General features: G+C 43.2%; 1 protein-coding gene across 4 annotated transcripts in view; it reads left to right on the forward strand.

The window, feature by feature from the left end:
* Positions 1-807: 807 nt before the first annotated feature.
* Positions 808-24,571, forward strand: part of dpp6a (dipeptidyl-peptidase 6a) — a 642,400-nt gene continuing 618,636 nt past the window's right edge. For all 4 annotated transcript variants that reach the window (XM_059971851.1, XM_059971852.1, XM_059971853.1 and 1 more), the window contains exon 1: positions 808-1,100. In XM_059971851.1, coding sequence (XP_059827834.1) covers positions 1,044-1,100 — 57 coding nt within the window. In that variant the 5' untranslated portion in view covers positions 808-1,043. The remainder of the gene's footprint in view (positions 1,101-24,571) is intronic.

Here is a 24,571-nt window from a genome sequence, read left to right on the forward strand (position 1 = left end):
ACACACACACAAATACATTCTCTCATACTACACACACATTCACACACAGTAATTGAAAAACCCATGGGCAGGCACACTTACACGTAAGTACTTAGACACGTAGGCTTCCAGACAGGCATACAAACAGGGACATAGAGGGTTGCAAATGCACAATGCCAGTTAATTTAAAATACACAAATACGCAGGCCGATGTATATGGAAAGAGACAGAAATGTATGTGCATCCAGGCACTCAAATGCAAACAAACACAGTAGCAGATTTGTCTGTAAACTGATTAGCACAGTGACATGCTCTGCCATGCAGACGTACAATTAAATAGACACACACGCTCTGACCAGAGAAGTGGACAAACAGATGCCACTTTCAGACAGTCACAAGTACACAGACACACAAACTCGCAGACGTAAAAGCTGAAAGGAGAAACAAACACACTCCTGCACGAGGATACAAAAGGCAGTGAACTGAATACGCACACAGATGCACAGGAATACACAGGCAGGCACATATACACCACCTCCTGCACTAACGCAGCGATATTGAGTTTGACATGCAAGCTTTTTGTGGTACATTAATTACCTGGAGCACAGACCTCGGGGAGGTGCTACCTGCCACAAGCCCCTTCCATCAGAGTCATGTCACACGTGAGCAGAGGCAGTGCCTGATGAGTGCCGGCAAGAATCCTTCCTCCCTCCTGCCGGTGCTGGAGCATGCTCAGTGCGACGGGGACAAAACCTCAGTCGGTTGTCTCCTGAAGCTTTGACTGCCCAGTGCCGGTTGCCAGGCAGTTATCAGTTGCCGTGACGACTGCAGAGGCTGTAGCTCATTCAGGAGCAGGAGATTCTTAACCTTCCAATCTGCATCATCTTCCCTTCACTGAAGACCGCCGGACTGCCTGCTTCTCTGCTTCTTTCCGCCTCTTTGTTTTCTGCCGCGGTCCTCTCACTGTTTCCTTTAAATGCTCTTGACTGCCGAGAGGACAGGGATCCCTCTGCACTCTGCCGCTCACATCCTGACACCTCTGCGGTGGGAGCGAGTTGGGCAAGATGACCACTGCAAAGGAAGGGGCTGCTTCAGGGAAAGGGGTCCAACAACAGGAACAGGTATTTCTACCTTCAGTTCAGACTTTTTCTTTAATGGTCTGTCCACGGGCATCAGTTTTGTCTTATACATGTGACGACTGAAAGCACTTAACACTGCTCTGTCCATCAGCTCAAATAAATACACAAGCTGACAGACTGTGTGTGTGTGTGTGTGGTCAGAGGTGGGTGGCTGTTGGAGAGAAGGAGTCTGTTTCACTTGTGTTATTACTTGGAATTACTTGGAGTATTGTCATGCAAACCGTGGTCGGTTGCCAGGTTCACCGGTCCAGTGAGTCGGGTGCAATACTGTCAGTGATTTACTAAACAGTGGCAAAGTACCACCAAAAGGGGTGTGGTGGGTAGGTAGGTCTGACGAGGGCTGGGTATGATCCACGACCCCTCACAGGCTGACCGCAACATGCACCAGCTTTCAAAGCCGGCCGTGTGTCACCATTCGAGTGAAATGAGCAACTTACTCCTGTGCCCAGCTGCCCTGCTTTATTGGCACCAACTCTCCCTCTTCTGTCTGCCCCATATCTCCCGCACCCCCTTCTTTATCGTGTACTGGGTGCCCACAGACTGTCAGGAGGGGGCTTATGTTCACAGGATGGCCGAGAACAAGTGTGGAGTTGTTGTCCACTGAGTTAGATTAATCGTTCACGAGGATAGCACGAGCACGGCAGAATGGAAAGGCTCAAGTTTTCTGCAATTTTGTTATTTTTTTTCCTCCAATCCCTTAATTCCTGTCTTCCTTCCTTCCATTCCCGATCCTTTTAAACCCAAAACATTCAGCACTGGGAGTTCTGTGAGTTGTTCCAATGTTCTGTGTTTTAGAGAACAATGCCTCAAATTGAGTTAACACTGAGTTGAGTTAACTGAAGAGATAAGGAAGCTGGTCTAAATGTTGCTCAGCTTCCCCTGCTTTGAGCAGGTGAATCGAGATGCAGGGACAAGTTTGCATCAAGAATCCCGCCCCCCCCCCCCCCACCAAAAAAAAATTGGTGCTCTGCTGGTGTAGAGCTGATCTGTAGCAAGTAATCTGCACCAACCCCTGAAAGAACAAAGCTGCTCTAAAACAGATGAGAGGAGGCAAGCTTAACACAATGGCAATATCTCTGTGTGAAACTATCAGGAGGGAAAGAAATTAAATTAGTTTTGAAGGTTAAAGGGACACTTCAACTATGACAGAGGACTCTTGTTCCTTTTTACATATAAATTGCGTCTCTTACTACATATTTTCATATGCTGCACCTTCATATGTCTGAGATTCTCTCACCATGATAGGCATAAAAAGACCATAAGAACAGAATTAGACCTTTTAGCCCATTGAGCCTGCTCTGCCATATCATGGCTGATTTATTATCCCTCTCAACACCATTGTCCTGCCTTCTCCCTGAAACCTTTGATGCCCTTACTAATCAAGAACATATCAACCACTACTTTAAAGATACTCAATGACTTGGCCTCCTCAGCAGTTCTTGGCAATGAATTCCACAGATACACCACCCTCTGGCTAAAGAAATTCCTCCTTATTTCTGTTCTAAATGGATGTCAATCTATTCCAAGGCTGTGGCCTTTGAGCCTAGACTTCCCCCAATGTAGGAAACACCCTCTCCAATTCCACTCTATATAGCCATTTCAAAATTTGATAGGTTTCAATGACATCGCCTTCATTCTTCAAAAATCAAGCATAGGAATGCATGCGGAAATTTTGTTGGTTGGACACGTGTCTACAACACCTTTCCCTTAGTCAGATGTGAGGTCCATAACCTTTACCCTCAGCCAACTCTGTCCTGGAGAGTTGAGCACAAATTCCAGTGCTCGTGGGTAGTGATGAGAGAACATGGCACCAGCAGAGCTTCTATCAGATGAGAACGAAACCTGATGTTATGCTTTGGAGCTCCAAAATATAAAACTAATTCAAAGAAAAACAAAGGAATCCGGAATGAGTGCATGTCAATTTAATTTGTACTTTTAGCGAGTCATGTGCTTACAATGTGGTGGTGTGATGACGTATGCCATTTGTGTACTTCTACATGTAACCCATAATTAATTACTTAAGCGAACAAGAATGTTTAATCAAGCAGTGTATTTATAATATTACTCAAACAAAATATTAAACACACAACACCTGACTCTGCCTGAGTTCCGGAAGGGATACTTTCAGAGTGTTGATATCACTGGCAATGCCAGCATTTATTGTCCATCCCTAATTGTCCCTGTTACACTTCTGATGCTAAGGGCAGCAATGAAGGTCCTCCATTTTCATTGCTGTTTCTGTAAAAAAAAAAATTTGATCAGTCAGGGTTTTTAGCCCTGAGCTGAACCCCTGAACCTGGAAGGCTGGTGGAACTCTCTTAGTCTGGCCTCTACCCTTTGATCTGTTTGACATGGATGACCCTACCAAGGATCAAAGCACAGGGCTCTGATTCCAGCCAGTATAGTCTCCTGGTTTTTGAAGCACAAAAACCGCCAAACTCTTTGACAAGATTGTGGTTCTCTTGAAGAAATTCTCCCTGTACTGAAGACTTAACCACATAGAACCAGACAGGGTAGGATGGGGGGGAGGGATTACCTTCCCTGAAGAACATTAGTGAACTAGATGGATTCCTACCACCACAGAACTGCAGTTTCATGGTTACTGTTACTTAAATCAGTTTTCTAATTCATTTGGTTACTTGAATTTCAATATCCCAGCTGATGAGATGGGACACAAAATCATAATTCTTCCTTATTTATGGTCTTCCCACAGCCCAACAAGAGCAGCTCAGCACCATCTGCAAGCTTTACCCATCCCAGGAATGAAAGGGTGCCTGCCGGAGCCTAGAAGAATGGGGGGGGGGGGGAGGGCATCTCATTGAAATGTATTGAATATTGAAAGGCCTGGATAGAGAGGAAGTGAAGAGGATGTTTCCTATAGTTTCCCAACATAGAACATTACAGAGTTCGGCCCACAATGTTGTACCAAATTCTAACCTACCCCAAGATCAATTTTAATCTTTCCCTCCCACATAGCCCTCCTGGACAAGGCAGGGACTGGGTATTGATAGTGAATGATCAGCCATGATCTCAGAATGGCGGTGCAGACTCAAGGGGCTGAATGGTCTACATCTGCACCTATTGTCTATTGTCTATTTTTTCCATCCGTGTGCATATCTTAAATATCCTGATGTATCTACCTCTACCATCAACCTTGTACCCACCACTTTCTGTGTAAAATACCGACCTCTGACATCCCCCGATACTTTAATCACCGTCTAATTATATACTCTTTTATTAGCCATTTTTACTCTGGGGTAGAACGCTGGCACTCCACTCTCAGACACCTCCTCATACCTACCCTTGGAAGAGGACTCTACCAGAAAACTGTGTCCGACACCATCACTGACCTTATCAGCTCTGGAGAACTGCCATCCACTGCCAGTGAACTCAAAGTTCTCTTACCCTGCATTGCTCATTTCTACCTCCTGCCAAGAACCACAAACTTGACTGTCCAGGTAGGCCAATAGTCTCTACCTGCCCCTGCACCACTGAACTTGTGTCCACATACTTTGACTCCATTCTCTCCCCCTTGGTTCAGTCCCTTCTCACCAACATCCACTACACTTCTTACTCTCTCGATCTCATCACTAACTTTCAATTCTTTGGCCCTGACCACATCATTTTCAGCATGTATGTCCAGTCCCTATACACTTCTATTCCCCATCAAGAAGGCCTTAAAGATCTCCATTTCTTTCTCAATAAAGGAACCAACTGTTCCAGGGATGAAGGGGTTAATTTATGAGTAGAGATTGAGTTTTCTGGGATTATACTCTCTGGAGTTCAGAAGAACGAGAGGGGATCTTATAGAAACATACAAAACTTTGAAAGGGATAGATAAGATAGAAGTAGGGAAGTAGTTTCCATTGGTAGGTGAGGCTAGAACTAGAGGACATTGCCTCAAGACTCAGGGGAGAAAATTTAGGGCGGAGATGAGGAGAAACTGTTTTTCGCATAGGGTGGTGAATCTGTGGACTTCTCTGCCCAGGGAGGCAGGGGAAAAGGCAGGTAGATGGAGCTGAGTTTATGGACAGATCAGCCATGATCTTATTGAATGGCGGGGCAGGCTCGATGGGCCAGATGGCCTACTTTTGCTCCTACTTCTTGTGCTCTTATGTTATGTTCAATTGCCCTCCACCACCACCCTACTCCATCTGGTCTTTACCCTCAACAATTTTTCCTTCAGCTCCTCCCACTCGAGGTGTAGCCATGACACCTGCATGGGCCCCAGCAGTGCCAGCCTTTTTATTGGCTATGTAGAACAGTCAATGTTCCAAGTCTTCCCTGGCAGTGCTCTTAATTCTTCCTCCGTTTCATTGACAATTGCATTGGTGCTGCTTCACGCTCCCATGCTGAACTCATCAATTTCATCAGCTTTGCCTCCAGCTTTCACCCTGCCCTTAGATTCACTCGGTCCATTTCTGACACCTCCATCCCCTTCCTCAATTTCTCTGTCTCCATCTCTAGAGACAAACTGTCGACCGACATCTTTTATAAAGCTACCAATTCCCACAGTTATCTTGACTATACATCTTCCCACCCTGTCTCCTGTAAAAATGCTATAACCCTTTTATTTTTAAAAATAACCCTTTTCTCAGTTCCTTCGTCTCCACCGCATCTAATCCCAGGATGAGGCTTTCCTTTCCAGGACATCAGAGATGTTCTCTTTCTTCAAAGAATGGGGCTTCCCTTCCTCCACCATTGATGTTGCCCTCTCCTGCATCTCCTCCATTTCCTGGATATCCATGCTCACCCCATTACAGTGATAGAGTTCCTCTTGTCCTTACCTACCACACCTTGAGCCTCCACATCCAGTACATCATTCTCAGCAAGTTTCACCGTCTCCATAGGGATCGTACCACCAATCCCCCGGCCCATCCCTGCAAGTATTCCAAGTGCTGCAGCTGCTCACTCTCCTCTTTCCTCTTCTGCATTCAGGGCCCCAAATAGTTTTTCCAGGCGAGGTGACACTTCACTTGTGAACCTACTGGGGTCATCTGTTGCACCCTATGTGGCTTCCTCTAGATTGATGAGACCCACTAACGTGGGCGACCATGGCGTTGAGCACTTTCACTCCATCCTCAAAAAGCAGAACTTCCTGGTAGCCAGACGTTGTATTTCTGATTTCCACTCCCGTTTTGAAATGTTGGTCCATGGCCTCCTCTTGCACCGTGACATGGCCACCCTCAGGGTGGAGGAGCAACACCTTATATTCTGTCTGGCTAGCCTCCAACCAGATGGAATGAATATTGATTTCTCCTTATAGTAAAACAAGAATTTCCCTTCCCCTTCCCTCTTCTTCTATTCCCCACCTTGGCTTCTTACTTCTCACCTGCCTATCACCTCTCCCAGGTCCCCTCCTCCTTCTCCTTGTCCTATGCTCCACTTTCCTCTCCTATCAGATTCCTTCCTTTCGAGCTTTTTACCTTTCCCACCCACCTGGCTTCACCTATCACATTCTAACCACCCTTCTTCCCCAACCTTCAACTTTTTATTCTGGTGCCTTCCCATTCCTGAAGTAGGGTCTCGGCCCAAACATCAACCATTTATTCATTTCCATAGATGCTGCCTAGCCTGCTGAGTTCCTCCAGCATTTTGTGTGTGTTGCTTTGGACTTCCAGCACCTGTGGTATCTCTCCTGTTTGTGACTTGCCACTCTACTTACGCCTCTTATCATTTAATCACCTTTATCAAGTCACCTCTCATCCTCCTTCACTCCAAAGGGAAAAGCTTTATCTCACTCAACCTATCCTCATAGGACATGTCATCTGATCCAGGCTACATCATAATAGATCTTCTCTGCACCCTCTCTAAAGCTTCCACATCTTTCCTATAATGAGGCACCAGAGCTGAACATAATCTTCTCTGGTTTCCTCCATAAATAATGACTCTCTTCAAATATTATGCACTTCTGCACCAGAGACTAGTTTCATTTCTTTATTTTTAGCAGGTGTTGGGGTAAATAATGACTTAAAAAAACATAGTTATTTTTCTAAGTGTAGTTTCCTCCCATTAATTGTTGGCGTTAATGAGCCAGCTGTGAGGCGGATAGAGAGAAAAGATCCTTTGATGAGAGTTTGTACAGTTGCTAATGAGTGTTATTCTTTCTTCGAGCTTTATATTTTTTTTCCAAGCAGATCTTCAAAACTTTTTAGAGCAGATGAAGGCCATTTGCCCCATTTTATCTGATCAATGAAATTATCCTTACTCCCTTACTCTTTTCCATTGCAGTGCAGACTTTTACTTTTTAAGCTATGTATCCAATTAAGGTGTTCAGTAGTTTTCTTTGTTTTGTATTTTGCCACAGGTAGTCACTGGACATCACCAGTGCCATCTTAAACTGGAAGTGTAACATTATATTTAAAGCTATACACAAAGGAGCTGGAGTAACTCAATGGGTCAGACAGCATCTATGAGGATAGTAATATTCATGCAATCATTCGAGTCAAGTATGATGCTCTCCCAAGGAGTTGTCAACAGGTGGCCCTCAGAGGCCAATCTGGCATAATAAATAAGGAAGTAGACATTATATTTAAAATCAGATGAGTTACTTTTTTTTCCATGGGAAAATGGAGTTAGGCAATGGTCCAGCCATTTAAATGGTTCAAGCCTTGAGGAACTGAGTGGATGTATTGCACTTTCTTATTCTGGCTTTTCTCCCTTCCTTTCCCGTCCTGTTGAAGGGTCTCAGCCTGAAACACCGACTCATTATTCCTCCCCATAGATGCTCCCTGACCTGCTGAGTTTTGCGTGTGTTGTACCTCTGATTAGATTGCATGGATAAAATGGTCCGCATGGTCATCTCTTCTAGAGTTGACTATACCCGTTCATATATAATCTCAATAGATTTGTCTCCTATAGTCACCCCTGCTGTACCTAATAAAGTACCCACAGTGTGTATGTATGTTCAGGGTCTTCTGTTGCTGTAGCCCATCCTCATCAAGGTTTGACATGATGTGCATTCAGAGATGCTCTTCTGTATACCGTTGTTGTAATGTGTGGCTATTTGATTTACTGTCGCCTTCCTGTCAGTTTGACCTGGTCTGATCTTTCTCATTAACAAGGCGTTTTTGCCTACAGAACTGTCGTTCACTGAATGCTTTTTGTTTGTTTACACCATTCTCAGAAAACTCTCTAGACGTGAAAATTCCAGGAGATCAGCAGATACTCAGACCACCCGAATGGCACCAAAAAACATTCCATGGTCAAAGTCACTTAGGACACATTTCCTCCCCATTCAGATGGTTGGTCTGAACCTCTTGACTCTGTCTGCATGTTTTTCTGCATTGAGTTGCTGCCACGTGATTGATTAGATATGTGCATTAACGAGCAGGTATACAGGTGTACCTAATAAAGTGGCCATTTTATTTCACATTTTGCCAAGGCAATTTGGTCAATTTTTCCACCCTCTCTTACTTTTCCTTAGGACTCTGTATTTTTTTATTATGTACTCAGTTATTTTATGAAACATAGAAAACATAGAAATATAGAAAACCTACAGCATAATACAGGCCCCTCGGTCCACAAAGCTGTGCCAAACATGTCTTTACCTTAAAATTACCTAGGGATACCCATAGCCCGCTATTTTTCTGAGCTTCATGTCCAGACTCCTATCCAAGAGACTCTTAAAGCCCCTATTGTTTATGCCTCCACCACAGCCGCCAGCAGCCCATTCCATGCACTCACCACTCTCTGTGTAAAATACTTACCCCTGACATCTCCTCTGTACCTACTTCCAAGCACCTTAAAACTATGGCCTCTCGTGTAACCACTTCAGCCCTGGGAAAAAGCCTCTGAATTTTTTTTTAATATTTCCATTTTAGCCCTTTAAAAATAATTGCTGATTGCTAATCTTTAGAAATTGCCGTTGATTTCTTTTCAGAGTATTTCCAATAATATTGAATTCATTGCATTGAGATGCAACTGAATAAGTTGTCTTTTCAACACCAAGTTCATCATACCGTTCGCTCACCATACATTTCATGCTATCGAGTTCCTTTGGTGCTAATGCTCTGCTTTCTTATACAGAAGGATACTGTCTGGAGCCATCTATCATTCTTACAGATAGCTAACAGTTAAATTTTCTCTTCCTGACTAGTAGCTGGTTTTGATTCACTAGGAGAAGCAGAACAGCTGAGTTCAACTCAACTCCAATTTCCAGAAATACAAAAAAGATCTGACTTTGTCTGCACTTTGAGAAAGACAAAACCCTGTTTGGAAATATCTTGGTTGTGAGCCAGGGCATTGGTTCATTAAACGCACTGGTTTTGAGCTAAGGTCAGGTCCAATGTGCAGCTGCAAATTCAAGATGAAAAATGAGAATTGAGGTCGCACTATTCAACCTCAAAAGTATGTCTGAGGAATAGTTGTAACCACAAGGTTGTTATTATTGTGAAAATGGTGTCTGAACAATCACATGATTGCCTTCATTATGTTCTTCATCGTTTTCTTGGAGTTTGTCAGCAGTCAGTCTGCTGAAGATTCATATTTAAACGTTGATAAAGAAATGTCCTTTATTTAGTACCAATGCCCCAGTTTCTTTTGTACGTGTGTGTGTCTGCATGTAAATACATTTGTACAAAGTTATGAGTATGTGTATAAATACAGTATGTAGTCTCCATGTGTGTGCACATCTCTGTGCATACAATTACCAAATGTGTATGTACCTGCTAAGCAAGTTTATGAGTATGCAGGGGTATCTCCCTGGAGGAGGCGATGTGCATGCTATGTGTGTGCACATGTCCATGGAAATGTGTGCTTGTCTGCCTTCATATGTGTGTGTGTGTGCCTGTGTGTGTATATGCATGTGAGTGTGCATCTGGATGTGTCTCACTATGTGCATCTCTGTGTATTTCCATGGATATTCAGTAGATTCTGGTGTTCAGTTAATAAGGGTAGCAGCTTATCTGGGACATCTCTTAAAGAACAAAAATTAATAGAGAAAATAGCCGGGATTTCCTTCATTTATTTGGGACACGAGCCTCTTAACCTGGGTGGGAGACTGTTGCCGAACAGTTTCTGACTGGTGCCAGGTATGTACACTTGTGTGGCTGTTAGACACTATAACGTGTTAGATCAAATGGTTTTTATATAGCGTTAGTTGTGTGTTTCTGTTAAAAAAAAACAGTGATTTTCTTGTCACTGATACTTGGTGAGAAATAAACAGTAAGACAATTCAGAACAGTTTTGCTCACTGTGCTTTGAAGTTTTCAGGTTTAGAGATGCCAGAAACGGCTGGAAGTCAAAATGAACCAATTTCACTATTTTAATAAGTTAAAAACTATAAACAATTTTTAATGATATCACTAATCATTTTGAAAGTTATAATGAAAACGAAGATTTGGAGGATACAATCAAACGTTTTCACTACTTCAACAAGTTAGGAATTAAAAAGAATTTGAAAGTTTTGGCAATCATCTTGAATGTAATAATGAAAATGAAGATTTGGAGGATGCAGTCGTCAATAACATTGTATGAAGGCTGTCCATTATCTGCACTGCTTTTGCTCATTTACAGTCAATCAAAAGAACACGCCAATGTACACTAAATGAATTTCACTGTCAATAACTAATTGGAACTAATACAGTTTTATAGTACTGTATAGCATTTTAGTTTGTTCTGTATTCCATTTAAATGGTTTGTCTTTTTTTATATCTTTTTATTCTATTTCCACTATAAACTTTGATTATTGGGGAAGCCACTAATCAATGGACCAGAATCTGTTGTATATGGCTGTGGATGTGCTTGCATATACCTTAAAGTTTTTGGGCCACTTTAGATGTTGTGCGCACACTGTGTGCATGAATGCTTGTCTATACGTGTACACATTTGAGCTCATGTGGTGGTTGTGAGTTTGTATGTATGTGGTACGTGTGTATGAATTTCTGAGCGGTAGGAGAGGCACGATTTCTAGATTAAAGGCCAAATTTACAGAGCGCGGAGGACTGATATTCGCTCCTCAGAAGGGTTGGCAATGCATCCTGCATTGGCAGCTCATCAGACTAGAGATTAGTATCGATCCTCCTGCTTGACTTGGTGCAGTCATTGGGGAGTATGGAATCAGAATGGGATTAGGAACGGTAATCCCGTGGCTCCTGTGTAGGCCTGCAATTGTGTGTTTTGATCTGTGCTGCTCTTAGTTGGGGGTAGCGGTGGGGGAGCACTGTTTGTGGTAGAGCCCACACCTTCCTCCCCTACTCAGCAGTGCTGAGTTTTAGAAAAAAGCCCTTTATTCCGTAATGGGCACTGATTTATATAGGATGTTTTTTCACCATTTTAGACGTCAGCCTGCTGGATTACAAATTTTACAGTAAGTGCACTGGCTGTAGAATTGGACGCAGCTCATTTCATTGCTAATGTGATACAATTTACTTCAATATAAGAAGCCAAAAAGATATTGTAGTTAATGAAAATTGGAACTTTAAAAAACAGTAAACACTGGGAAAAATCTCAGCAGATCAGGCAGCATATGTGGAAAGAGGAGCAGTTAATGTTTCAGATCAGAAAATGGAAATCTTGAGCAACACACACACACAGTGCTGGAGCGACACAGGCAGTACCTGTGGAAATGAATAAACAGCCGAAGTTTTGGGCCCAGGCTAGTTACCAGAAGTGCAGGATAGCAGAAAGCTAGGGCAGCTCGCAGAGAAATTAGTAATTGGTTTATTATTGTCAGATGTACTGAGACACTGTGAAAAGCTTTAGTTTGCATGCCATCCAGACAGATCATACAGTGTGGTAATAGAAAAGGGGAAAATTGCAGAATATAGTGTTGCATTTGCAGAGATACTGCAGTGCATGTAGACAAATAAAGTGCAAGAGCCAGGATGAGGTCAACTGAGAAATCAAGAGTTCATCTTTAATGTAAGAGATTCTGCAGATGCTGGAAAACTAGAGCATCACTCACAAAATGCTGGAGGGACACGGCAGTTCAGGCATTATCTATGGAGGGGAGGGGAATGGAATATGTATCTAGTGGAGGAATTTTGTCGTAGCCAGCTGAAATTGCTAAGGATGGTTTATTAATCTTTGGTTAGGCTGTACAAAGAGTCTTCTGGGCAATTTTGCTCACCCCATTGAAAGAAGGATGCAGAAACTTTGGAAAGCGTGCAGAGGGGGTTATCAGAATGCTGTGAATTAGAAGATGGGAGCTATAAGGAGAGATTGAAGAAACTTTTGTTGTTTTCTCTAAAGCATCAGAGGCTCGGGGGGGGGGGGTCTTGATATAGAAGTTTATAGAAGTGATTGTTGGAGTTGATGATCTTTGACAACTGAAAGGAAGGCAAATTGTTTTCTGTTGCAGCACCGGATATGGTGGAGAAAAATATGGAACTTCAGAGCATTATGGCTTTGAGACAGAGAGAGCTGGTGTTACTGCTGATGGAGGTCAAGACCATGTGCTGAGGTCTGGCACAGAATGTGGATCTCAGGATGAAATCGCATCATAGAGCAGTGCTGCTATGAAATAGGCCCTTCAGCCCATATAACCCATGCACAACTGTTATTCTGCCTAGTCCCATCAATCCATAACCCTCCATACTCTTCCCATCCATGTACATTGAAACTTTGCTTAAATATTGAAAATAAACCATTTCCAACGTTCCACTAGCAGGTCATTTCACACCCTCACCACCCTCTGAGTGAAGAAGCTCCCCTTCAGGTTCCTCTTAAATATTCCAACATTCACCTTGACCTATTACCTCAAATTCTACTCTCACCCAACCTGCTTGCATTAACCCTATATGACTGACATGAGTCATCAAAATCTTAATCCTATGGTAGGGATATCAGAGCTTTGGTTTAAAGTGAGAGGAAGGGGTTTTAAAGGAGATCTAAGTGATAGAGTCAAAGAGTCACGCAGCATAGAAACAAGATCTTTGACCCAACTGGGTGCCATTTTCATATATTTAGCCCATTTTCTCCTAAACCTACCTTATCCATGTACCACTTAAATATCAATAAAGTATCTGCCTCAACCACTTCCTCTGGAAGCTCATTATATACACTACCACTTTCTGGGTGAAAACTGTTTCCATTAGGTTCCTATTAAATCTAAGGAGAAGGTATTTTGAACAGATAGTGATTGATATCTGGAACATACTGCCAGAGGAACTGTTGGAATCAGATACAATTACTAGAGAGTCATTCTGACAGACAATAGGCAAGGCATACAGGCAATTGATATTGGAGTGGGCAAGAAAAAATCACCATAAATGACATACTGTGCTGTACTAGTCTATGAGAATTGATAATCAGAGTCATATAGCCATAATTTCTATGATAAGCTGAAATAATGTGGCATTAAGCTCCTTTGTCTATGCATTGTGTTGTCAATGATCAGTTTGAACTCACACCAAGGTCTACTCATATCTATGTGCCAGTGGCCATATGTGTAATTTGTTTGTGTAATTCTCAACCCAATTGGTAGACGTTATACATGCAAGATATGGCATTGATCCAACAATAAGAATATTTATAAGCAGTTGCAATGTATCGGTGTACACCCACGAATGAGTGGCAAGGCACAGTTCAAATGCATCTATAGCTTTGTCAATGATACAACTATTGTTGGCAGAATTTGAGATAGCGAGGGGGAGGCATACAGGAGTGAGATAAATCAGCTTGTTGGGGTGTGTCACAGCAACAACCTTGCACTCAATGTCAGTACGACAAGGACTTAAGAAAGAGTAAGATGAGGGAACACACAAGTCCTCATCGAGGGATCAGAAGTGGAAAGAGTAAGCAACTTAAAGCTCTCGGGTGTCGCTATCTCTGACGATCTATCCTGGGCACAACATATTGATGCGAATACAAAGAATGCTTGACAGCGGCTGTATTTCATTAGGAGAATTGGTATGTCATCAAAGACACTTGCAAATTTCAACAGATGTATCCGGAAGAGCATTCTAACCGATTGCATCACCCTCTGGTGTGGGGCCTCTGCACAGGATTGGAAAAAGCTGCAGAAAGTTGTAAACTCTTCCAGCTTCATCATGGGCATTAGCCTCCTCAACATTCAGGACACATTCAGATATTGATGCCTCGAAAAGGTGGCGTCCATCATTAAGGACTCCCATCATTCAGCGCATGCCATCTTCTCATTGATACCATTAGGGAGGAGGCACAAGAGCCTCAAGACACACACTCAATGATTTAGGAACAGCTTCCTCTCTCTGTCATCAGATTTCATGAACACTATATTTTTCTCTCTTTTTGCACTACTTATTTAATTTAATTGTTTTGTATTTACTTCTTATTTTAATTTACCGTTTTTATTATTATGTAATTATTATGTAACATTATAAATGTGAGGTTATCCACTTTGGTTGCAAGAACAGGAAAACAGATTATTATCTGAATGGTGGCCGATTAGGAAAAGGGAAGATGCAACGAGACCTGGATGTCATTGTACACCAGTCATTGAAGGTGGGCATGCAGGTACAGCAGGCGGTGAAAAAGGCAAATGGTATGTTGACATTCATAGCAAGAGGATTTGAGTACAGGAGCAGGGAGGTTCTACTGCAATTGTACAAAGCCTTGGTGAGATCGCACCTAGAATATTGTGTGCAGTTTTGGCCCCCTAATCTGAGGAAAGACATTCTTGCCATAGAGGGAGTACAAAGAAGGTTCATCAGATTGTTTCCTGGGATGGCAGGACTTTCATATGAAGAAAGACTGGATCGACTAGGCTTATACTCACTGGAATTTAGAAGATTGAGGGGGGATCTTATTGAAACGTATAAAATTCTAAAGGGATTGGACGGGCTAGATGCAGGAAGATTGTTTCCAATGTTGGGGAAGTCCAGAGCGAGGGGTCACAGTTTAAAGATAAAGGGGAAGCCTTTTAGGACCAAGATGAGGAAAAACTTCTTCATACAGAGAGTGGTGAATCTGTGGAATTCTCTGCCACAGGAAACAGTTGAGGCTGGTTCATTGGCTATGTTTAAGAGGAAGTTAGATATGGCCCTTATGACTAAAGGAATCGGGGGTATGGAGAGAAAGCAGGTACAGGGTTTTGAGTTGGATGTTCAGCCATGATCATACTGAATGGCGGTGCAGGTTCGAAGGGCCGAATGGCCTACTTCTGCACCTACTTTCTATGTTTCTATGTATTGGACTGTACTTCTGTAAAAGGTCAAATTTCACAACATAATGCCAGTGATATTAAACACGATTCTGATTCTGAGTCTGGATCAATGGAAAGGTATGACCAAATTTCAACACGAGAGAAGGGTTAAGGGTAGGAAATGAGCTTCTTAGAGCAGGATTACAAGTAGTTTCAGATCAATGTGTGTAGGGATATGTGTTTGTGTGGATCAGTTTATTCCTTGCAGTAACAAAAAAAAAATGTGCCTCTTGCATTCTCAGTGCAGATGTGTCCAGTTTTGTGCACTTCTATCTGCCTCTCTTTCTAGAACTTTAACACCCCTCTCCTCTCTCTCTCACTATGTGACTCTGAAGGTATCTCTTTATTCATTCACCTAATACAAATCTCTGCGAGAGGTATTCCCCACTGATCCTAAAAGGAGCAAGGCAGTTCAATAAAGTTATGGTGTATGGGATGTTTTCCTTAAATAGTTAAATAGTTGAAGAATAGTGTATAAATGTAGGGAGGCTGTACTGGATCTGAATACAATACTAATTAGAACACAGCTTGAGCACCAAGTCTAGTTCAGTTACCCATATTACAGGAGAAACTGCAGAGGAGACTTAACAGGATACCACTGGAACCAGGAAATTGTCAATGCAGGCAAAAGGTACTGGAGATATTGAAATTTGGACCACAGTCTGCTGGAGGAGCTCAGTGCATCGAACAGGATCTGTGGGAGGAAAGGCATTGTCAAAGTTTCAGAAGCCCTGAGACTGAGCTTGTCTGAGAGTGGAGAGACCGAGCTGGCCAGCACAAAGCGGACAGTCGAGAAAGAACTCCGAGCTGATTGGCGGACTGGGGAGGGTTGTTGGCTGACAGGCAGGTGGTTCCAAGTATGGTAGGTGAGAGGGAGGGTGGCAGATGAAAGACAGATGGCAGCAGTCAAAGAGAGAAAGTCAGAGAGCAGATGAGCATTTAAGAGACTCCTTGACAGGCGCATGAATATGCAGAGAAGGGAGGGATATGGCCAATGTGCACAAAAACGGATTAGATTAACTAGGAGTTTAATTATGGGCTGAAAAATTTATCCTGTGTGCAGTTCTATGTTCTCTGTTGCAAAGTGAATTCTTCGTGATATACACAAGTACTGTGAGGTAGAAGTCCAATGAGAGATTTGCTTGGAGCAATATCTCACACATGTAGATTCAGACAATGCACAGAATATAAACTACTCATAAATGATACAAAATTACACAAAACTTTAAAGAAAAAGACTGTGGAATTATAAATAGTCTCATGGTTATATGACATTCAAACATGCTCATCTCATCCTTGCTGACCAAGTTGATGACTTCAGTTAGCCCCATTTGCATGCATTTGTGCAATTTCCCTCTAAACTTTTCCTATCAATGTACTTGTCCAAATACCCTTAAAAACTGTAATTGTAGCTGCCTCTACCAGTTCCTCTGGCAACTCATATCACATACCCAACCATCCTCTGTGTGTAAAAAGAGACCAGTCATTCTTATTTTCCTCAGTTTATACCCTTGATTGTCTCCAGTTTTGTACATCTCTCTCTTTCTATCTGTTACTCTCTCTCTGTACCTCCCCCTCTCGCTCTGACCCCATCTCTCTTCCTCTCTGTCTTCTCCCCTCACTGCCTCCCTCTCTCTCCCTCCCTCCCTCCCCCTCTCTCTCTCTCTCTCTCTCTCTCTCTCTCTCTCTCTCTCTCTCTCTCTCTCTCTCCATCTTACATCCCTTTTCTCTCTCTCTCATTACACGAGTCTGAACAGTGTTATTTTTGATTCATTCGTGGGTCACAAACCTCTGTGAGAGATATTCTCTTCATGCCTCTGCATTTGCTCTTCATTTACAGCATCATTATCTGCATGGTTTAAGCTCCCAGCTTTCTGTCTCAGGACTCTGCCAGGTTAGGTGGCTGGGATTGAGGAATTTGTGCAGGTGAACTCGGCCGAAGATGATTCTGGCCAATGCTGTTTAAAGTGAGATTCATATCAGGCAACGAGGCAAGATTGTGAATGGATTGGTGCAGGGGATTTGAGATAGGTTAACCAAATGAAAATTTGAAAATATATATTTGCATTAAAAAGCCAAGAATTCAAATAATTTCAGATCTGCAAGACATTAGTGAGTCACATTTACAATATTGTGCCCAGTTTTGGTCACCCTGCTTGCTATAGGAAAAATGCCATTTAGATGGAAAGAGTGCAAAGGAGATTTACAAGGTTGTTAATAAGGCCATAAGATTATAAGACATAGAGACAGAATGAGGCCATTTGTTCTATCGATTCTGCGGCACCAATCAATCATAGATGATTTATTTTCCCTATCAACCCCATTCTTCTGCTTTCTTCCCATAATATTTGAATCCCTATCAATCAAGAAACTATCAACCTCCACTTTCAAAGGTTTCAAAGGTACATTTAATGTCAGAGAAATGTATACAATATACATCCTGAAATGCTTTTTCTTCGCAACCATCCACAAAAACAGAGGAGTGCCCCAAAGAATGAATGACAGTTAAACGTTAGAACCCTGAAGTCCCCCCAGCTACCCCCTCCCATGTGTAAGCAGCAGCAAAGCAATGACCCCCCTCCCCCACCAGCAAAAAAACATCAGGGCCCCCCCCCCCCCCGAGCACTCAAGTGTGCAGCAAAGCATCAGTAAAGACGCAGAACCCCAAAGACTACTCATTCACACGGTAATTCTCTCCCTAATAAGGGAAAAAGAGGTGTCTCTGTTTCACTGTGAGAGGGGAGACATAACAAACAACTCATTGATTTATGGTGTCAAATGTCCGTTGTGTCACTTTTCCTGAGCTCTGCGCCCAAAAAATACGGATCTCTGGGCACACAGCCAGCAGCTAACTTGCTGCTTTCAATTTTCTGTCTCCCATGACACACCGATTTCCTGCAGAGGCACCGAACTCAAGTCCTCCAGCCTCCTGAGCCAAGGAATCCCAGAACTCCGAAGGTACGCTAGTCTTCTAGGCCACGCCCCTGCTATATCGAATAATGGCCAGTCATGAGACCCCAGGAGCCGTCCCATTCCCACAAAGAACCAAAGTCAGTGTGTAACTCCAGATCAGGGTCTTCAAAAGAACTCTGAAGGGGAAAAATAGAGATATTAAAGGTAGAAATAGAGCTGCTTCTGAAGATACAAGTGAGGTAGTCACCATTAGGCGCCATTGTTACCTAACCTCCACATTTCAATTATATTAAATTAGATATGCTAGAACCCGAAGGACATAGAAAGATTGAACAGGTTGGAACTTTACTCATTAGAGTGTAGGAGAATGAGGGGTGACCTTTTGGACGTGTACAAGATCATGAGGGGCATAGAGAAGGTGAACGCCCACAGTCTTTTTACTGAAGTTGGGGAGTCAAGAACTAGAGAGCATGGGGTCAGGGTGAGAAGGGAAAGATTTAATAGGAACCTAAGGGGCAGCTCTTCCATCTGAATGGTATCAGTATATCAAATGAGCTGCTGGAGGAAGTGGTCAAGGCGGGCACGTTAACAACATTTCAAAGGCACTCGGACAGGGATATACAGTCGATAGGGAAGGTGTTGAGGGATGTGGGGCTTGACATGCTTAGTGTGTGAATCCTGGCAGGCATGGATTAGTTGGACCACAGGGCCTGTGTTCATGCTGTGTGGCTCTATGATTAAAAACTTCCTCCTTTAACTAGAGAAGATAACTGGAGGGAAAAAAAAATATCCACCTTTAAATATTGTCACGGGACTGAACATTGGTTTCTGGGAGTCTCCACGAACTAAAGGCAGATATCCTGTTCTAAACAGCCTGGGGAGACACTGCAGCAACTTTGAGCAGATCACAGAATAAAAATTAATCTCTGGGGACGATGCTGTTCAATGGGTACTATTCGATAGGCTTATTACATACACCACTTCAAAGTTAAATACATCAGTACCACTGGAATTACAAATTGGAGTCAGTGAAGGCCATCGAAAATATATTCTGCGTGACATTTTTTCTCATTAAATATTAGCTTTGTTTGTCATATGTACATTAAAACATTCCGTTGAATCCATGGTTAGTGCCGAGTCAGTTGAGCAAGGATTTGGGCTGGGGACGGACTGGCAGGTATAGCCACGCATTCCAGCACCGACATGGCACCCCACAACCTGCTGACCCTAACCATTCATGTTTGGAATGCGGGAGGAACCTGGAGCACCCAGAACCGCAGGAGGAACGTACAACCTCTATGCGGACAGCGGTGAGAACTGAACTGTGATCGGTGCTGTACGGCGATCACTGTGCCGTCCCCACATTACCGTGCCTTGCCCCCCCCGCCTTGGCAAAGCATAGTGATTCTCTAGAAGACTCTCCCCCCAAGGGGTTGCGGAAGCTAAGTACGAGGAACTTGAATAGGAATCAGATACATTTTGGAAAGATCAGGCAATGGAGGGCAACGTGGGACAGGCTTAGAAGATGAAGCAGATGAGCCATGATCGCAGTGAATGGCGGGGAAGGCCTGAGAGGCCTAGTAGCGGACCGCTGCTCCTGTTTGTTTGTGTTCTTGTACAAATATTTTCCTTACGGGATATTAGAATGTGGGGAATAGGTGGGACGAATAGGTGGAGTGGTGGAAGGCCAAAGTGACTGAAGAAGCCTTCAGGAATATATTGAATGAGATCTGGTCATATCAGTGAACTTATGTTTGCAGAAGAACAAAAGTTGCAGTACACGCTGGTCATAAAGAAATCATCAGTAATCTGAAAGCAAAAACAGAATTGTAGCCGGAAGCGTGGTGACAATTGCAGGCTGTCTCCCCAACATGTCTCGGACTGTGTTGGTCATTGACACAATAACACATTTCACTGTTTAATTTGATGTTTAGATGTCCATCTGCTAATTAAAGCTAATAAATAAAGTTGATCTTTATTCTAAAGGTGTAGTGGAATGTCAACCTAGAGGGGAAAATTGCTAAGAGTAAATGTGGAGAATTTGAACTGCCTGAATTGGTTGACTGTGTGGTTAAGAAGGCAGACAGTGCAATGACCTTCATCAATCATGGGATCGAGTTCAAGAGCCGAGAGGTAATGGTACAGCTATATAGGACCCTGGTCAGGCCCTACTTGGTGTACTGTGCTTATTTCTAGTCACCTCACTACAGGAAGGATGTGGAAGCCATAGAAAGGGTGCAGAGGAGATTTACAAGGATGTTACCTGGATTGGGGAGCATGCCTTCTGAGAATAGGTTGAGTGAACTCGGCATTTTCTCCTTGGAGCGACGGAGAATGAGAGGTGACCTGATAGAGGTGTATAAGATGATGAGAGGCATTGATCATGTGGATAGTCAGAGGCTTTTTCCCAGGGCTGAAATGGCTAGCATAAGAGGGCACAGATTTAAGGTGCTTGGAAATAGGTACAGAGGAGATGTCAGGGGTAAGTTTTTACGCAGAGAGTGGGGAGCGCGTGGAAAAGGGCTGCCGGCAATGATGGTGGAGGCCGATACAATAGGGTCTTTTGAATTGGAGTGCTCAGTGTCATTGGATAGCTGCTAGGACTGACGGTCCATTTACCAATTACTCAGGACGGGCAATTCTCACATCTGAGGTAGCAACCGAAGAAGGAAAAGTCGCGATGAAGGGTCTCAGCCCAAATCATCAACTGTTTATTCCTCTCCACAGTTACTGCCTGACCTGTTGAGTTCCTCCAATATTTTCTGTGTCGTTTTTGCTTTGGATTTCCAGCATCTGCCGAATCCCTTGTGTTAAAGAAAAATGAGAGATTTTTGCAGACCAGCAGAGGAAAAATGACCACAGTATTTAAAGATGAAACATCATATTTCTCTCTCCATAGATACCCGACATCCTGAATATTCCCAGCATATATTTTTTTTAAATTTCAAACACTGCATTTGCAGAATTTTGCTTTGGGCCTCACAATATTTGCATTAAGTTTCAAATTGTGAATGGTTTTCTATTACTTGAATGTACTCAATCTTTAGCTGGAACAAAAATTCTTCATAACTACGAGAGAAAACATATTCAGGAAGGCGAAGTGAAATTCTTGAGTCTTCATGCGGTGTACAGCTTGTTTACTTGTTATTAATGTTTTGCAAAGACTGTCTGCATGTTTCCCAGAGGTCTAATCCTAGCCTGAAGTGAGTGAATTAACCCTAACATACATCACACACGATGAGAGACTTGGGAGGGAAACTTAGACGTGTCATTGTGTGAGCACGAAAAGCTGGAGAGCAATAACAGGCAAGGGTTCCTAGGCGATTAAATACCTGAGTACGATGTGGTGTAATATATGCCAGGAAGAAAATGCTGCGATGAACAATTCCCACTTTACGATGGTCACTCAAGTAAATATACTTCAATGGCTGTAAAATACTGGAATACTGGTGTGTGTGTGTGTGTGTGTGTGTGTGTGTGTGTGTGTGTGTGTGTGTGTGTGTGTGTGTGTGTGTGTGTGTGTGTGTGTGTGTGTGTGTGTGTGTGTGTGTGTGTGTGTGTGTGTGTGTGTAAAAGAGACCGTGTGCAAGTTCCTTAACATGGATGTGAAGGCTTCGGTGCAGTGGTGTGTTTTTTTACATGTGAGGGTTGTGAGGAGTTATGTTCTTCTGGGAGTGAAGGTTGGGTTATTTATTTAAAGTTTCAGCGCAGAGCAGGCCTTTTCAGCCTATCGAGCTGTGTTGCCCAGCGACCAACCTGTTTAACCCTAGCCTGATCACAGATCAATTTACAATGACCAATCAGCCTATAAGCAGTGTGTTTTTGGCATGTGAGAGGAAACCGGAGCATCAGGAGAAAACCCACGCACACATAGGAAGAACGTACAAACTTTCCTACAGAGGACGCCGGGCTTGAGCTCTGAACACCGACACCTTGAGCTGTAATAGCATCGCGCAGACCACTAGGCTACCGTGGCTGGTACTTTGGCTGGGAGTGGTTAATTTCAGTTACATTGTAGTGTCAGGCCCGTATGTAGCTGCTTTGTCTCGTGGTGTGAGGGTTGCTCTTAGTTGCGTCGTCTCACAATCTGAATGTTGGGGGGGGGCGTTATGTTGCATTTATGTGTGATGGTGTTTTGTGAAATTGTATCTTGTGAAGTGAGAGTCAGGCAAAGTTTTGATGAGATGTGAGGGTCAGGCAGAGTCGTGATGTAGTGTGAAGGTGTTGGTTCCACATGTGTGCATTTGGGACTGATTTTGCTCTTCTTGGATGTGAGGTGACTGAGAGAGCTACCTTTGAATTTAAAGACCAAACACGAGGAAGTCTGCAGATGCTAGAAATTCAAACAACACACACAAAATGCTGGTGGAACACAGCAGGCCAGGCAGCATCTATAGGAAGAAGCGCTGTCCTGACGAAGGGTCTCGGCCCGAAACGTCGACAGTGCTTCTCCCTATAGATGCTGCCTGGCCTGCTGTGTTCCACCAGCGTTTTGTGTTTGTTGTACCTTTGAATTCGTTGGCTCAGGTGACAAATATAATATTTCAAGCTATTTTGATTCAGGTCAGGCAACTAATTGGAAAACTTAGATCTAATATTATGATCACAAGCAAGAGAAAATTTGCAGATGCTGAAAATCTAAGCAACACACGCAAATACTGGGGGAACTCAGCAGGCCAGGCAGCATCTATGGAAAAGAGTACAGTCAATGTTTCGGGCTGAGATCCTTCATCCATTGATCCTGCCTGGCCTGCTGAGTTCCTGCAGCATTTTGTGTGTGTTGCTCCAATGTTCTGATGTAATTTGTTGTTTACTTCTAATGCTGGGTGAATGATTATACTTACCTGAATATTAAATGAAGTGCGGTGAATCTGCATCTGATTAGTCCAGGCTGGAACGCCATTCTCACCTCACTGACCATTACTATAATTACTGAGAACAGAAGTAAATGTTGGCTTGCATTCAAGGCTCACTCATAATGAGAAATGTGGCAAACTTCTCTCCAATTATTTTTTAAAATTAGATTTAATTGGCAATGAACAACCCCAGAAATGAGCCTGACAGCACTCAGAGTCTAATAACCTAATGATCTCATTCAGTAGTCCAAACAATAATAAAACTCCCTCACAATGTTGCTTTGAAGTCAGTATCTTTAAGTTTTACTTTCATTATTCCTAATGTTCCAACATTATTCAAAACATGACTAATACAGGAATGCATTGATTTGTGGAAAATTGCTCTAATCACTTGACTTTGCTGCTGCCTATTTATCCCATCGCATTATGAATACACGTGTTCAATACACATCACCACCTCCTACCACCTGGAGCTGAACACGAACTTCCACCTGGTCATTATCAGTGGGTCAGTAGTCTCGGCTCCCCATTTAAAAGCACTGTGCCTACCACAGCACATCGATAGTTAACAGTTCAGGAAGAAGACTCAGAAATTGTTAAGAATATTCATGGAAGTGTTGGATATTTTGCTAAGGCTAGAATGAGCAAAGGATATGGGGAGAGATCAGGAAGACAGTGTTTTTCCACCTATCACCTGCCCCCTTCTCATTTCATCCCCCATCCCACACCCCCCTCCCAGCCTCCACCCTTACCTGGTTTCACCTATCACTTGCAAGCTTGGACTCCTTCCCCTCCTGAACTTATTCTGGCTTCTTCCCCCTTCTTATCCAGTGGTGAGGAAGGGGCTTGGCCCAAAACACTTTTTTTTTCCTCTCTGCGCCTCGTGGTACAAACTTGGCATTTTTTTTTTTAGCATTTGTCTTGTTTTTTGGCGGGGGCCAAGTAGCTAGCTCGACACTCAACCCAGCACAGATGAAAGATGTGTAAGGACCCAGCCAGATTCGCATTCAGGACTACTTGACTTGAAGTCTGCTGCAGATGCCACAACACTGCCGGCCAGCATTCGGCCCAAAACATCAACTGTTTATTCCTTTACATAGATGCAGCCGAACCTGCTGAGTCCCTTGAGCATTTTCTGTGTGTTGCATTGAACCTGAATGGTCAGCTGTAATCATATTAACAGATAGAACTAGAGACGTTGGTTTAAAGTATTGGATAAATGATTTAAAGGGGATCTGAGGTGACCTATTTCACTCAGAGTACCTGGAATGCACGGCCTGGGAGTACCCTTTCCAATGCTGACCCCTTGATGCCAAGGCTTTTAATTCTTTTTCAATAAACCCATGAGTTAAAAAAGGTTGGCGTTCCTCATTAAGGACCCCCATCACCCAGGTTATGCATTGTTCTCAATGCCACCACCAGGAAGGAGGTACAGGAGCCTGAAGGCACACACTCAATGATTCAGGAATAGCTTCTTCCCCTCTGCTGACAAATTCTGAATGGACGTTGAACCCATGAACACTATCTCAATACCTTTTCCTCTCTTTTTGCACAATTTA

Source organism: Hypanus sabinus, chromosome 6 (assembly GCF_030144855.1).
Source record: "Hypanus sabinus isolate sHypSab1 chromosome 6, sHypSab1.hap1, whole genome shotgun sequence".
Taxonomy (NCBI): domain Eukaryota; kingdom Metazoa; phylum Chordata; class Chondrichthyes; order Myliobatiformes; family Dasyatidae; genus Hypanus; species Hypanus sabinus.